This window comes from Notolabrus celidotus, chromosome 16, assembly GCF_009762535.1.
Source record: "Notolabrus celidotus isolate fNotCel1 chromosome 16, fNotCel1.pri, whole genome shotgun sequence".
Classification (NCBI taxonomy): domain Eukaryota; kingdom Metazoa; phylum Chordata; class Actinopteri; order Labriformes; family Labridae; genus Notolabrus; species Notolabrus celidotus.
This window is the reverse complement of record NC_048287.1, coordinates 23,048,422-23,064,797: the sequence shown is the minus strand read 5'-3', so window position 1 is coordinate 23,064,797 and position 16,376 is coordinate 23,048,422. Positions and strand designations below refer to the sequence as shown.

Below are 16,376 nucleotides of genomic sequence, written 5' to 3'. Positions count from 1 at the left end.
AACAGAAGGGTTTAAATTTTCAGTCTAAGCCAGGGCTTTCTCAAAAGGAGCGCAAGTGATGTGACTTTCTCCCCCTCGAGTTTGAACCATTATTTTAAACATCCAGTCTGAATTGGAAAGTAAATAAACTCCTAACCCTCAAGTTGGAAATTCTCCGACTGCACAGAAAACTGTGATTTTTAACTACCAGATTATCATGGAAAGTTCAAGAACCCCAATGATTGAGCACTGCAGCTGGATGGTGGTAAAAGGTTTGCATTGAAATGCAAACACAGCTGCGAGGAGTGATTTATGCAGGGACACTTGTAAATGCAAAGACACAACTCTGGGTTGTTTCTACCCCCCCTTCCTTACTCAATACCAAACACTTCTTACACACACCCCAAAACATTCAAACGATGACTCATGTTAACAGGCTTTATTAACCAGTTCTGCAGGTTAGAGCAGACCAACAAATCTCAGTGAGGGACCAAAGCCTCTTCACATCCTTCTCGAATACAGTCAACACAGACAAGTACTGCTACCTCAAACAACCTCTTTTTGGCTTTTGGTCCATTTCAAACATACACGCCACCATGCAAGATCAAACATTTGTCAACACTGACGACAGTCCAACACACAAAACATATATTTATTCTCAGAAGAGGATATTAGAAAGGGACCTTGTCGTTTCACGACTTGTAAAAGGAGTGCAGTCAGTTCAAAAATACATGATTTGGCTATTTTTGTTTAATGACGGAGTGTCAGGTTGGCTTCAACTTTTCACCCAGAGATGTAGTAGCATTAAATCCCTCTTAGTGCATCCGTTGTAACTATAAGCAGCTTGCTTGCTCAGCTTTTGCTAGAAAAGGAAAGTGATTAATTGCTTTATCAAAAGCTGTAAAAAAGCATCAAAGCACCTCAGAGACTCTGTTCAGTCTTTAGGACTGTCTCAGATTTCATTGCTCTGATCAGCATCACGTTGCGCCAAAAAATGATCTGCAACAAAAACAAGCCTCATCAAGACTTCTACAAAATGTTACGTCAAGAAAATAGTCTTTTTTTCCACTGCTATAGAAAAGTGGGTTTATTGTGTAGCTCTACACAGTAGGCTGCAGCAGCTCCTGTAGCTGACACAGGGTGTCCCTCAGGGTGACGGCTAATGTCTCTGCATGCGTCTCCTCGCAGCAGTTGAATGCGGTGATGGAGAAGTGGACGTGGTCAGCCTGCGGGTTGTAGCAGATGGCGTAACCGTCAGGAACAAGGGGCCCAAAACACATCACACTGTCGGTGTTGGCAGGCACCTGAAGGAGCAAGAGAGATGGAAACTTTAGAAAATATCATGTTAGAAGAAAACAAGATGAGGCAGGGTTCTAGTAATTAAACATCTATATTCCTTATAGCAGTGGACAGCACCGTTTATCTGTAAAGTGAGTGTACTGCTCATGACTGAGGCCAGCTGTCACTCACTGCTATGGTGACTAGAAGATGAAAGATGGAGAGACACAGTGAACAAAACTGCTCAAAAGTAGGACATCAATCCTCAGGATCATACCTGTCCCGTGCGGAGCTTCCAGTGTGTTGCCAGGCCGTAAGCTGTGTCCATGAAGATCTTGGGAATGCTCATTCCTTCCTCGATGGCCTGCAGCTTCAGCCCCAGCAGGTGGCTCTCAATGCCATGGCCTTTAAGTGACTGGAGAACGTGAAGAAAATGGAAAGTAAGTGAGAGTCGGTTGATACTAGAGGACAACAGCAGCTTGAGAAATGATCTGCTTGTTCACCTGAGCAGTCAGAGCTGAATATGCATCGACAGCTTCTTTGAACAGCTGCACCTTTGCTTCCCGCTGTAAACACAACATAACACAAACATTAGCGCACACTTCTCCTTACTGTTAAATCATCTCAAACCAAAACAGCTAACATTATTCCTCACCGATAAAGCAGGGTCATCAAAGGAGAGAATAAACTTGAGTGTCTGATTTGTGGGCGAGCGGACGTACTCTGTCCTCCCTCCTCGAAACATCCGCTGGGAGACGATACCACAGGTAGTACAGACCTCACTGTGCACTCTAAAAACAGAGAAGAGAGGAACATAATTAGTGAAAACTTGACACACAAACACTCCAATGTTCTACCTTTCATCTTACTTGTTCCCAATTATTGTGCATTTTAGAAAAAAAATCAGACACAAACCATCTTGGAGGGTTTCCAAGTCTGATTATTGAGCCCTAGTTGTATTAAAAAGTGATAACTTACACCATCTATTGATCAAGTTTGTGTCAATATTTTTGCATGTCTTTGGAAGATCTTTAAGTGTTGGAGCTGCAGTCCTGAAAACGCTTTGGTGGAAGTATTACAGATAATTACTTGTTACTGTTTCCATGAAGCAAACTCATTACTTGTGGCCTCCAATTTTAAAGACTACAATTATCTACATTTTGCAAAACTGATCTCATTTTACTCTCAAAGTTTTTTAATTGATTATTAAACCTGGAAAACCTAATTAGATTTGTGATGCTATTTATACTGTATATAGAAATATATACATATGTAGAGTATGAACATATGGATGCACATCAGAGCCTTTCATCATTTGGTTTCAGATTTGAATTTGTTGCCCATACATTTTTAAGGAGCATGATTTATGACTCAAATTCTGCACTTCATACCATGCAGTGTCTTTGGCTCCCTCCTTCTGCCTCTTTCCTATTCTGCAGAATCACTGAGTGTGTTAACATGGACTTTAGTATCTCAGTTTTCATCAGGTTTTTAAGTGTCCCGTTTTTGTGCTTTTGCATGTAAACATCCTACCCTGATTTCAGATGAACCCTTATCTCACTTTTAAGTAACAACATTTTGCTACCTGGAGAATTTCCAAGGAAAACAGGATACTGTGGCATGTGTACGCCGTACCCTGGTTTGCCAAGTGATGAATTAACAAAGCAAACATGGTGGTGTCAACTAGAGAGAATCTTACTCCTGGAGCCACTGTCTTGTGGTAATGAAAGTATTAAATATAATTGAAAGTTTAAAGGGGGAAAGCATCAACATGCTGACCTATTCAAGTCTGTGGTGAACAGGCCTTGGGATGCCGTTCCCCCATGCACAGTGGAACTAATCAGATAATGTTAAAGAGTACTAAAGAAACATTCCTACGTGGCCAAACATGAACAAAAGAAGTGGCTCTGATCCAGTAACTTTCAAATGTTACAAAATCTTGGATGAGATGTTTAGTCACCGTCTACTTGACAGCAGTGGTGCATTGTCTCATAAAAGTTAAACATCATATAACATGAAGTAATCAGACACTGTGACACAATCTTTTTATATACATTCAGGGGTATGAATAACCAGGTTTTTGTGTGCATGTGAACGCCACATCCTGAATATGAACAAAACTGTAATAAGGCTCATAATCGCAATACTCACGTCCATATTCATGTACACTCTGTGTCATATAAAACTGGCCAGGTAAACCAAGTGACACACAATATAAAAAACTACGTCCGTGAAATAGCTCCTAAAGATGAACCATCCTCTATCAGAAACCTCAGAGATCATATTCTCTGTTTTAAACCTTCATGTTGTGACTCTGCTGGGACTCACCTGTAGTAGGCGAGCTGCAGAGCCACCTGGATGAAGGAGTTTGGACTCATCTCGTGCTGCTTGGGGAGCTCTTTGCCGTACCTCTTGAAGTTGAACACGTTGACATCAAGGTCGTTGATTAGTCTATGAAAATAAAACATAAGTTTCATTATTATTTCAAGGCACATTTAAAAAATAAAACACAGAGCTATTAACAGTATAAACACATTTCATTAATGGTTTATGACACTGATAAATCAGAGTTAGTTACAGTCCAATATTCCAACTTCTGCTATATAGACAAAAGTTTATCATTTCCACTACATGTTTCTTCTTTTTCTACTTAAATCCAGCATCTCCACTCATGTTGGCACACAGAGAAGTTTTAGTTGTTGAGAAAAGGCATAAACAAACACCTTACAACTCCACTTCTGTATGTAGGGAAAGCTTTAGTCCTTATACTAATGTTTGAATGGGTAAAGACTTACAGGTATGATAACATCATAAAGCTCAAAGCTTAAGGAAAGGCAGTTACGGCTTTGTATTGACTCAAGGTTACACTCACACAGAGGAGACAGATGTGTTTACACTTCGTGGCTTCTCTTCAGTTTTGTTAGATTTGTAGGCAGAGCAAACATTGAGCTCGCTCTGTGCATCAAACAGCCAATCTTCTGTTATCATCATACACATAAGCACTCCTCTTTGCTTATGACATTAACTCACATGTCCAGGTTCTGCTTGGCGTGCTCGATGTCTCTCTTAATTTCTCGGTCTATGTGGAAGTAGAGCTTCTTGGGCATAGGCAGAGGGACCAGAGGAGCTCTCTTTGGGTCCGGCTTCTCACTGCAGTCGAGAAGACACACAGATTGGTGATAGATGGGCATGAAAGATAAAAAAAATAGATATATCTGCCTTCAATTTGACGTTTGATATCCAAAAAGGAATCTAGCGTCTCATGCTTGGTTTGATCAGCTCACAGTCAGACTGTACGGCAGCCAGCAAGGACAAATTTAAGTGCAGAATAAATTCCAACTATAGATGCTCGTCAACTAAGACCGCATATCAAACATCTTAAACAACACTGATGCATCAGGATCCGATCATATCACCTCTCACGCTCTCACCAGTAGTCCAGGATATGATGCAGCAGTGTAGCTACAGGCGGGCCCTCAGCTGTGGCTTGTTCGTACAGAAGACCCCATGAGCCGTCCTCGCCCACCACAAACTGCTCACACAAACACAAACAGTTCACCTCATGGACTTGCTGAACCTCAACGTAACCTTGAGTGACCTTTAACAGAGTGTGTAAATGTTCCTGCTGCTCACCTGCAGCGTTTTATCAAACCAGCGGTTGCCGCTGTTGGAGAATGTCCCGCCTCCGTGAAGAACCTGGGCTGCTTTACGGCTGGCATACCTGCCAATCAGAGAGAAGAAGACAGTCAAAGAGAAAGCTATGTTCATTTATAGCTGCACTATAGTTGCTAGCTCTCTATTATTAGCTACAGTTTAAACAAAATACAACATAAAATACTCTTGCATTCATTTTTTAGAGGCGAAAAACTTCAGAAAGAGGACTTTTAATAACTTAAGGATTTTGATTCATTTTATCATGAATCTTTTATTTTGAAATTTATAAAACAAAGGCCTCCAGACGATTAAATCTAAAAGAAACAGCCAGCCGGAGGAAATGCCAATCGTACTTTGTTGCTCCAGACTGAATGTCAACATACAGAACAATGATATCTGAACACACACACTTGATTACCACACATGTGCAGCAAACACAGAAATACCTGAGTTTGTGTGTGTGTGTGTTTGAGTGTGTGTGTGCATACTTCTCATCTGATATCCTCATGACCGGAGAGTCCAGACACAGGTTGAAAAGTCCCGACTCAATCATCCGCACAGACTCCTTGTTCAGTTTATCTGAGTCACACAAACAACATGGGAATAAACAAAGAGAGCACAAAAACAACATTTAGTAACAGCCCATTAGTTACAAACCACACACACACTGACACACACTCTGACACACTGATGACCCCAGGTGTTTTTGTAAGAGATAAATCTTTGAGAAGGAGAAGTCATCCAGAACAGTGATCGATGAGTCGGCTTTCTCCCGTGAAGTCTGAAGATAAAAGGACGGATTCTGAAAATTGTCTAGTGATGCATTCAAGAAATTTGGCCATCCAAAAACAAAGAGGGAATCCTCAAAACAAATCTGCACTCACAAGGTGATGTTGGTTATTTTTAACTTTGATGTAGGGTGAGAGAAGTTGCAATGCTCTTCATGATAAAATCAGAGGTACTTAAACTGCACTTGAGTTATTTATTTTTATGCTATTTAACACTTTTTAACTTCAGTACATTTAAGAGCGAAATATTTAGTTTTCTCCACTTTTACTCAAATTTTGAAAAAAAGAGCTTATATAATAGGACACATTGTTACAAATAAAACTGCACTGACATAATAAATGTATAGACTTGAAAAAAGGACGAGGTTGAGGGAGATGCTCGAATTAGACTTCCTTAACATCTCCCGGCTGTGTCCATCTCTCTCAGATTCAGTTGCCCAGACCCTCATCCACGCTTTCATTACCTCCAGGCTGGATTACTGCAATGGAGTCCTGTTCAGGGTACCCAGCAATGCCCTGGACAGGCTCCAATACATGCAGAACTCAGCTGCCAGGGTTCTCACGCACACCAAGCCCTGGCCGCACATCACCCCCACTCTCATTCACCTCCACTGGCTCCCTGTTAAGTACTGCATCTCCTTTAAACTCCTCCTCCTCACCTACAAATCCCTGCATGCCCTCGCCCCCCAATGCCTGGCTGACCTCCTCCACCAAGACACTCCATCCCGGAACCTAAGGTCTTCGGACAAGGGTCCCCTCTCCATCCCCCGGAATAAGCTGCCTTCGGGGACAGAGCATACGGTGTGGCAGCCCCCACTCTGTGGAACTCTCTCCCTCCCAACATCTGCAGCCCCAACCCTGGACACTTTTAAGAAAGCAGTCAAAACGCACCTTTTCCTAAAGGCCTTTCCCCGTTAGATATCACCAACCCCCAGACCCCCTACCTGACCCTGTGAAGTGTCCTTGGGTTTCTTGAAAGGCGCTATATAAATATCCGTTATTATTCCTTGCAACACCAAAATAGTTAATTATGTTTTAGTTTCACAAATACAGGGATGCACTTTTTAATGTGCAAAGTGTCAACGTTTATGGTCAACAGAATAAAAATATTTCAGAGTAGTGTTCTGCAATACAGTAACTTCTACAAACTCTCATCAACAGTGTTTTTGTTTCTGCTGTTCACCTCTGAGCAGCCGGTTGTAGGCCGCCCCCCAGGTGTGACGGTGCTCGCTGGTCAGGATGCCCATCGGCTCTTTGTCTGTCTTCCAGGACTGAGAGCGGATCCTCAGCAGCTGTGAGTGGATCTGACTCTCCGTCATCCGAGAGCCATCGCTGTTGTAAACCTCCAGCTGGAAGAACTAGAAAAGAAGAAAGAGGAAGCCATCTTTGTTTCGTCTGTCCTCTGCAGTTTGGTGTCACTGAATCTGAAGATTCCTCAGCTCTATGTTGCTTCAGTGATTTATGGGTGTGTTGTGTTTCAGTTGCATGTATGTGTGAGGATAAAATAAAGCTTCTCCAAAAGAAACACAAGTAGTGTTGCAGCCAAAACAAACAAAAGACTTGACACAGCTGATCCAACAACATTCAAAACGACGAAAACAATCAGTGTATTAACCCACAATCATCTACAACAGCTTACACTCCCAAACCTGAATTTTAAGGTCAGTTGAAACAAAAGTTCACTTGTTTTTGACTTCTTAAACCTGATTACTGCTGGTTTTCTTAGTTTGCTTTGAAAACAAATTGAATAATTCAGAGACAAAACATAACAGAAAACAGGACAAGTTATTTTAAGAGGTCAGTTTGGGCTACGGTACATTTTGTTTGTACTTTCTTCACAATTTTCTGAATATTAATCCTGTTTTCAAAACAATTATGACTCTTTGGGGAAAAATTCTAGAAACAAGAGAATCACAAGTTACAGCTTTTCTCAGGTTCTCAGGTTTCTCAGCTTCCCAAATGAGAAAACATGAGTAAATTAATTAAAAGAAAATCTATCAACAATTACTTAGATAATGGAATAATCGCTACAGCCTTATGTTGTCATTTCAGTTTGATTGAGTAAGTCCTGCATCCTCTACACGCCTACCTGGTAGTTCCTGACGACCGTGATGTGAGTCGGTGAACGTCTGGAGCGTCCGTAGTGAGCGATGTAGTCGTGTTTGGGGCCAGGGATCCTGCAGGAGGAGAAGAGGAGCGGGTAGAGCTCCATGCACAGAGGCTTCTCTCGCATGTACTCCACCGGCAGCTGGCCACTGACAGCGATAGAGAGAAACGTCTTTGTTAGTGATTTCAACAAGGTTTTTTGTTTCTGAGTTTACAATTTAACTTTCCTCACAGAGCAGATTCTTATACCTTAACTATCAACTCTGCCAAAACAAGTCATCAATCAGATACCTGTGGTCACTCTGACCTTTTTATATGTCAATAATGACTCTTCACTTCTTTTTAAAGGTTCATAAAAACAGAGTGTGGTAGGAATGTTTCAATCAACAAACACAAATGAATGTTAACTGAATATACAGTACCAGTCAAAAGCTTGGACACACCTTCTCATTCAATGGTTTTTATTTATTTTAATTATTTTAAACATTGTAGATTAATACTGAGGGCATCAAAACTATGAAAGAACACATGTGGAATTATTCAATTAACAAAACAGTGTTAAACAAACCAGAACATGTTTTATATTTTAGATTCTGTAAAGTAGCCCCCTTTTTCCTTCATGACAGCTTTTCACTATCTTGGTATTCTCTCAGTCTGCTTCATGAAGTGGTCTCCTGGAATGGTTTCTAATTAACATGAGCCTTGTCAAGAGTTCATTTGTAGAATGACTTGCCTTCTTAATGTGTTTGAGACCATCAGTTGTGTTGTTCAGAGGTAGGGTTAGTACATAATGGATAGCCCTATTTGACTACTGTTGTAATCCAGATTATGGCAAAACCATATTATTTCATAGCTTTGATGTCTTCAGTATTAATCTACAATGTTGAAAATAATTAAAATAAACCATTAAATGAGAAGGTGTGTCCAAATGTTTGGTACTGTATGTTAAAATATTTTAACAGTGCAGCAAATAACATTGTTGGTACCAGTATAAGACATAAACATGTCAATATGAATTTGTTTATACAACTCAAATTCAAACAATATTTAAAAACATCTCAAAATCCCCCTCAAAAAGGGTTCTTCTGTTCCTCAGTTATGACATTGAATGAGGCCGATTTGCAGAACTTTTTCATGTAACTATGAAGTTCAGCTCTGGGTGAAAAATGTCAGTGATTCATTATTTTTCCTATTAGACACAGAAATTATTTTTTATCATAATAAGCATACAAATTGGAGAGTTATGGCAAAAAATGTGTCTAATGAGGTTAGTATAATTCTTTGACCAGCAAATCTAATCGGCTCTTTATTGGATCAATTTTGACGTTTGTGTGAAATTGAAGATTTTCCTTTGCGGTTTTTCTGTGATTTTAATTCATTTAAATAGGACTGATAGAGAGAGGGAGGGGGCTCATGTGGAAAAAAAAAGTCATATACCAAAACTATTATTAATAATATTATCTCATGTAATAACCTGTTGCTGTAAACAGACTTACATCGAGTTTAAGACCTGTGTTTTATAATCCACCCAGCGCCACGCATACAATCCACAGCCACGCTGCAGTCGTGTGCTGCTGGCTTTGCATGGATACAGTTACACACAGTTCAGCAAATAAATTTAGAAACAGATTAAGTTTATAGAGCAGAGACACACAGAGTGATGCCAGCGGGGCTTTGAGCTTACACAACTGAAATAGAAGCAGCTGAAAGTGAGAGTAACGCAGCAGATTGAAGGAGAGGATTACTGCAGCTCTCCATCAAAGACGACAACATTTCATAGTTAATTAACGGCTCTAATGATCATGACAAGAGGTCTTATGTGACTGTAAAGAGATTACTTTTTATCCTGGATAATTACTGTTAATTACTGACCATCATTAAGTCAAACTTGTATTGTAGTTTGTATGAAAGAAAGTTTTTCTTTTGCAGGAGTGGAAGTTGTTTCTTCACTTTGTTGTACCGTTTTATCTCTAACACTTATCTAACAATTCCTGGTTATCAGTAATTTTCTATATTTCGCTGATGATGTGTCACACAAAACAAATGGCTGTCTTATAAAATATGACGCATTGTTTATTAAGAGGATTTCTAAGTGTCCGAAATAACACATAAATATCTTTGTGTTGCTGGGAAACTTCCTTGGTTTTTGAGGCAAATCAAATTGAATCAGGCAAAAATATAACTTTTCTTTTTAAAACAGTGGGGGGGGGGGGGGCACATTAATGCAAAAAATAAACATTAAGATTTCAAGATTAAAGCCGAATGTGAAAGTCAAAATATTATGAGAATAAAGATGATTAAGACAAAATGTTATGAGAATAAAGAAAAAATATTATGAGAGTAAAGTTGTAACAAAGTCTTAGTTTTTTTAACTGTTGAGCTATTCTGAAGAGATAACTTCCCCAAAATGAGAAACATGGAGCATCTTTTATATTATTTTGTAAAAGGTTTCATAAGTAAAAAACAATACTTTATATTTTTTCGCTCATCAGCACCACATTGTTGTAAGTAAGGACTCTGAAAAGGTTGTGAAGAAAGCTTGTAACATATGAACTTAATTCTCTTAATCTTAATTGTATTTCTTAAATACTCCGTCGTAGCACAGGATAACTGCTTTATTAATGTGCAGAACAATGATGCCTGCATTTAGTCTATTAAAAAGAATACTGTTTGATGTACCACCTCAGATTAACTTACGTGTTGATTTTTGCTTTGAAGTCCAGAACTGCTGCGATCAGTTTGGATGCAAACCTGCATGAATACAAACATGATGTGGTAAGTTGCATTAATATGCAAAAACTTGATTACACATGAACAATTAGACATGCAGTCGGCCTGCACTATGAGGAACATGAGTGATGAAGTGTACAAATAAATAACTACAGTATATCTGCTATTCTTTGTGTTTCACACAGCAGCTGTGTTTGCAGGATGTCCCTCCTGAATCCAAAATCAATCCAAAACAGCAGGTTTTTTCACCACTAAATGACACTGATCAACCTCAAGAATCACTGAGAGCTAGCTTATACATCATTTGACTGCAACTGAAATGGTTTGAAAGCACAGTCATTCTAATCTGGATTCCATTCAACAGCTCAAATGTACGCTAACTGAGGGAGAAGGCATCGCCTGTTTGCATAAAACATTGTTTCTTATTTACTGCAATAAATTCAGGCTCTTGCACGAGCTGTTTCAGAGTGAGAGAGCACTCCTTTGATGGGCCTGAATGTCCCTTCAGATGCTGAAAGTAAAAGTCTGACAAATTCTGAATCAATGCAGTTAAATTGAGTCTCTCTCTACTTTCAAAAGACAGCTAAAGACCCAGGTCTTTAGGAAACACTATGCACTTAGCTAGACTGTTCTCCACTGTTTTCCCCAGTGGCAGATCGTGTCTTCCAGCTACAGTTGACTCACACTGTCCTGCTCTACTCTGGGATATCTCTGTTCAGCTCTGAAGTGACCCAGCACTTGGTACTTTGGTAATTATTGTGGTGATGTTAATTGTTGATGATGACAATGGAAGGTCTTAAATTCTTTGGTGGCTTCATTGTAGATGTTCCTTATTTTATTAAAAAAAAAAATCCTTATTTACTTTTGTGCATTGCCTTTACACTGCTTGGCAGTACCTGCATCCTAATTGACTTGAAGCACTTTGTTACTCTTACTGATCTTGTTTCCTCTTTTCTAGATATTTGCTTGTGTTGTTCTTGTTCTCGTATGTACATCGCTTTGGCTAAAAGCGTCTGCTAAATGACATTGTAACAATGTAACATTGTAACATTGTAACATTGTTACAATGTTACAATTTGGAGTGTTTCAGGGATGGATAGGGAACTGGATCAACGTCAGATCTCTGAGTTTGCCTTTTTAAAACATCCAGGCTGACTGATTCTCCCTCCTCCTGTAGTATCTAGTTATAAATAAAGCAGTAATATTTGTGTGGATTATGTTTTTTAAAAAAATGCACCCATGTATTCGTCTAAAGGGAGGTACTGGGTAGGAGCTGCAGGGGGGGAGATCTACTTTCAATTCTCCTGGGGTCTAGTTTTATTGTGTCCCTTCCATAAAAGTGCTGACCCCTGTTATGAAAGCTGAAGAGATTCTTTGGCTCATGGAGGGAATCAGGTTTCAGAGTTGTTAATGTCAACTGTGAATTAAACAGGCCTGACTATCCAGATCATGTTTACAGGACACATGCACACCAAGAGTATTCACTGTTAAACTGAATAAAATGGTATTCACTGATAATATCATACAAAAGACAATGATGGTTTGTCTGCAGACATGTAGTCTTGAATATTATTCTATCTACAATGGACTTTGTTTTAAAGAGGGGGCACTCTATTGTGCTTGAAGAGTTTGCCTCACAGCCTCAAGTTGTTCCTGATTGTGGAGGTTTCAAAATATACAAACACAGACTGACCAACAGCATCAGGATGCTCACAACATGTGAATAGACTAATAAACATAAAGGGGCAAATAAATAAGATTATTATAAGGGGTGAATAAAAAAGGTATTACTCTCTGATGTGAGTGGTGTGTTGTTGTATGCTGAGTATTTGGTGTTTAGCAGTAGACTCACACTAGCTGGCTCCTCCAGCCGTTATAATCTCTCCTGGGCAGAGAGATGGCCGGGTTAGAGTGCACAGGAAGTGGCTGTCTGCTCTCCAAGTATGCCCACTGCACCCACCAAGGAGAGATCTGAAGGGGAGAGACCACACACACACACACACACACACACACACACACACACACACACACACACACACACACACACACACACACACACACACACACACACACACACACACACACACACACACACACACACACACACACACACACACACACATGCATTACAATGGAGGAAAGTTTGTTGTGAAGAGTTTTTAAAATGTACTGTAAATATTTCCAACTCAAAATTAAGCCAGATTTATTTATTTTCTCATTTAGGATTGATTTCAGAGACCTGTTGAAAGTCCTCTCTGACACTGGATGCAAAGATAACTCTTGTTTCACACACAAGATGTGATATATTTTCACTTTTGTCCTTTTCATTTCCTCTTTGTTCATGACAGAGACTAAACATGACTCTAAGTTAAGTATGACTCTACATACAAGACCATTAGAGGCTAAATAACAAGGACAAATGAATAACACTAAGGGATAACTGAAGACTACACCCAACCCACGAAGCTACAGAGTTACTTTTACCTTATGTTGTGAGACAGGCTAAATTTAGCCTCCATACTTTGTTAAATATAAAGTTCCATGTTTGCGTTATAAGCACATCATGCAGCTCTGTGCCCTAGAATAACAATCGAATGACCCTGAACCTTGATATGTTGAGCTTAATACAGATAAAGCTCCAGTCACTGATAATACTCAGTTATAAGACTCACTCCCTTCCTGTTAAACTCACTATACCTTTCTGCTGTTTTACAGCATTATGAATATGTCTTGTGCTGCTCCACTTTCTCTTATTATATTATAACCTTCTGTTTTTTCTGAATCGGCTTCTTTTAATGATCATTAAATGCTTTCTTTCACTGTTTTTTTTAACCTGTGTAATCATTGCTTTGTTGATGAAATGTGCTTTCAGCAACAAGGCAATAACTTGCATTGGCTTACTATAGTTTTTTTAATGCATGTTTTTTTTCTTTAGCTATTGTTGCTCTTTAAAACATCTGATTAGTGTTCACAGATCATTTGATTTGTATGTTTATCTTTCAAAATGAGCTCAAGAGTGTGCAGGTGGAGTAACACGAATGGGGTCAATAGTGCTAAAAATAAATTTGCTCTTTGATGGCAAAGTAAAGCTCTAAAAATCTAAATATATCATACAATTACACTGAGATAAGAGTTTGGATCAGGTATTGTGAAACTAGCTAGATTATGTGGTGAAATGGTCCTTGTTACAACGGTTGATAGACTAGCTTCTATGCTGGTTCTCAAGTCGGTTTCTCAATACTGGGATCCTCTGTGGGGAGTACACTTACAATTGACAGGTACCAATTGCAACCCCCCTTCAAAAGAAAAAAAAACCTTCTCCTTCAAAAGGGTTCTAGACTCCCAGGTCCATCACTAACATCTGTCATATTTCCCAACACTCAAACAACACACACAGACCCAGTTCTTGGTGTGTCTGGCTCTCTTCTCCAGCCCCTCCTGCAGCTTCGCACCAAGCCCCCCTGGCCTGCCGAACTCCTGCACCATCTTCCGGGTGTGGCTGATCTCCTCAGGGGGCAGCAGGGGCTCAAGGGCCTTTAGGTAGCCCTGCAAGGTCTGGGCAAGAGGTGGTACCGGCTGAGGGGTCACAGAGGAGGAGAAGCAGCACAGGTCCTGCCTCATGGAAACCTTGAAGGAAGAGGAGAGGAGAGGACGTTGAAGGATTTCCTGCAGGATTGAGTGATTTTCTTATGCATAACAAACTTTCTTAAGGGCATGATCAACTCAAGGTAAAAGCTCTTAAGTGTGGTTGAATGCTGGGACAGTATCTCTGCATGTCAGCACAGTGCAATGACTTCCAAGAAAATTTGAACAAGTGCCAAATAAAGCTGGGCTCGACTTGGGCGTATCAAAATAGGAAGTGTGGAAAATATGATCGCTGAGAAAAGATCAGCTGCCTCTTCCTCGTTTACAATCCTTCCCTTTCTACAACAACTATACAATGTGCAAGGTCGAAGGCCAATGTGTTAACAATAAAAAACAAAGTTTGACAGTTCACTCTAAAAACAGAAAACTACTCACCCGAGACAGCCATGATCTGCACGATCCTGCGCGTAATTTCCTCAAAATCATGTTCCCTTTACTTAGAAATCCACTCTGCTTTGCATTTGAACCATAAAAACTGCAGCTTTGCTCCTTTATTTACATTAACTTTCGCACATTCGTCGAAGCGCAGAGCGTCAAAAAGAAGCCCAGCCTTCCTACTTCTTCACGGAGGGAGAATATGAGAGTCTTCCTCATTGCTGGACGGATTCGTGTTTGGAAACATGTGCATCCGTGAGTAAGAAACGCGAAGGAGGAAAAACTTCTCTGTGTTTTTGCAAAGCCAAAACCACGAGCATGCAAATGTTCACGTATTGGACTAAAGCAACAAGCCTGCACACGTGTTGACGTAGGAACTGTTTCCGTAAACAGCTACGTGACTCCTATTATCTTGTTGCGTGTCTTTGTGCCTTTCTCCGCATAGTGTCGCTGCTGCGCCTCAAGGTGGCGCAGAGACTGGTAAAGCTTGATGAAGCAAACTAACTACCAATTAAACCGTAAACACAAACACCAGCTGGGAGATATTAAACACGAAATAATATAATGATTAAATAAATACATCAGGTACCTCAATTGTTTCATGTTTATGGAGTCATTGTTGCTAAATTCAACTTATGGCAGCCTATAAACAACAATACCAATTACAGATACTGCATTACCAAGGGAGGTATAAACATTAACATTAACCAGAAAGCTTGTTGCTAAATTCAAAATAAAGTACTTAACATCAGGGGTACCCAAAGTGTGGGTAAGGACTCCCTGGGGGGTCGGGAGACACAAATGGGGGGTCATGAGATGTCTTGCTTCACAGATATCTAAAAATATTTATTATTATTATTATGTATTGATTTTTATTAAACCTTGTTTTCCTATGTTTATCTTCCTTATTATTTGTAAGGTAAATTATTATTATTTCTTTAATATTATTATTTTTGTTCTTCTCTTTGTTGGTTTTGTATTACTTTATTTTATTACTATAACTTTTGAACAAAAAATACTAAAAAATGCAATTAAAAAAAATCTAAAAATAACAAATTTGACCCATTTATAGTAAAAGAACCCCCCCCCCCCCCCCCACACACACACACAACTAGAAGCTAAACTTAACATAAAACCTTGAAAATAGAAAATGTAATGAGTTTTCTGCCTTTCTTTTAGCCAGATGACTCCTAAGTTTAGGGTTAATGAACAGTTAGTTATCAAAAGCATCAGTAGCAGTAGGTTCATTCATAGCGGCACAGGAAACACAGACACATGCTCATATGGGTAGGGTCACTTTCTGGAGACCTGCTAAATGAAGCCACATTAAATCACTTAGAGGGACAGTGGGGGTCACAAGACTGTGGTACCAATATTTTGGGGGTCCCTGGCGAAAAGTTTGGGAACCCCTGCTCTACATAAGAAAATCATTGGTGACTGCTGTACTGTACAATTATTGTATTACTTTATTTGAAGATCTACATACAATAATCAGAGATAAGTTAATATATGATTATAACATTTTAAGATATCACTTATTTTAGGACTTTCTCATGTCATTTATGAATTTCCAAATTTGTCTTTGTTACTTTGAAAATAGTTTACCTTTAGTGTATTGACGAAGGACACTATTATAACCAACATAATAATGTTGTAAATGAGGCAATATAAGGATGCTTCTTTACACAAAATGCCTCTGAAACATATTTAAAAGTAATGAGTATGACATAACTCTAACAGAAAACAAAATGACACAAAGAATACATGAGCATAGAAATGCAAAAAATAAACACACAAAAAGTCACTCTTCACAAATTTTCT

The 16,376-nt window shown here is 39.4% G+C and overlaps 1 protein-coding gene across 1 annotated transcript; it reads right to left on the bottom strand.

Annotated features, from left to right (window-relative positions):
* Positions 1–403: 403 nt before the first annotated feature.
* Positions 404–14,963, bottom strand: cratb (carnitine O-acetyltransferase b). Its single transcript, XM_034705296.1, has 15 exons — positions 14,556–14,963; positions 13,935–14,162; positions 12,388–12,506; positions 10,503–10,556; positions 7,789–7,954; positions 6,883–7,057; positions 5,400–5,490; positions 4,891–4,978; positions 4,689–4,789; positions 4,288–4,407; positions 3,586–3,708; positions 1,913–2,048; positions 1,761–1,823; positions 1,535–1,672; positions 404–1,283 (listed from the first exon to the last, which is right to left on the bottom strand). The coding sequence occupies exons 1-15, from the start codon at positions 14,604–14,606 to the stop codon at positions 1,080–1,082; spliced, it is 1,857 nt and encodes a 618-aa protein (XP_034561187.1). The 5' UTR covers positions 14,607–14,963; the 3' UTR covers positions 404–1,079.
* Between the last annotated feature and the right edge of the window lie 1,413 nt (positions 14,964–16,376).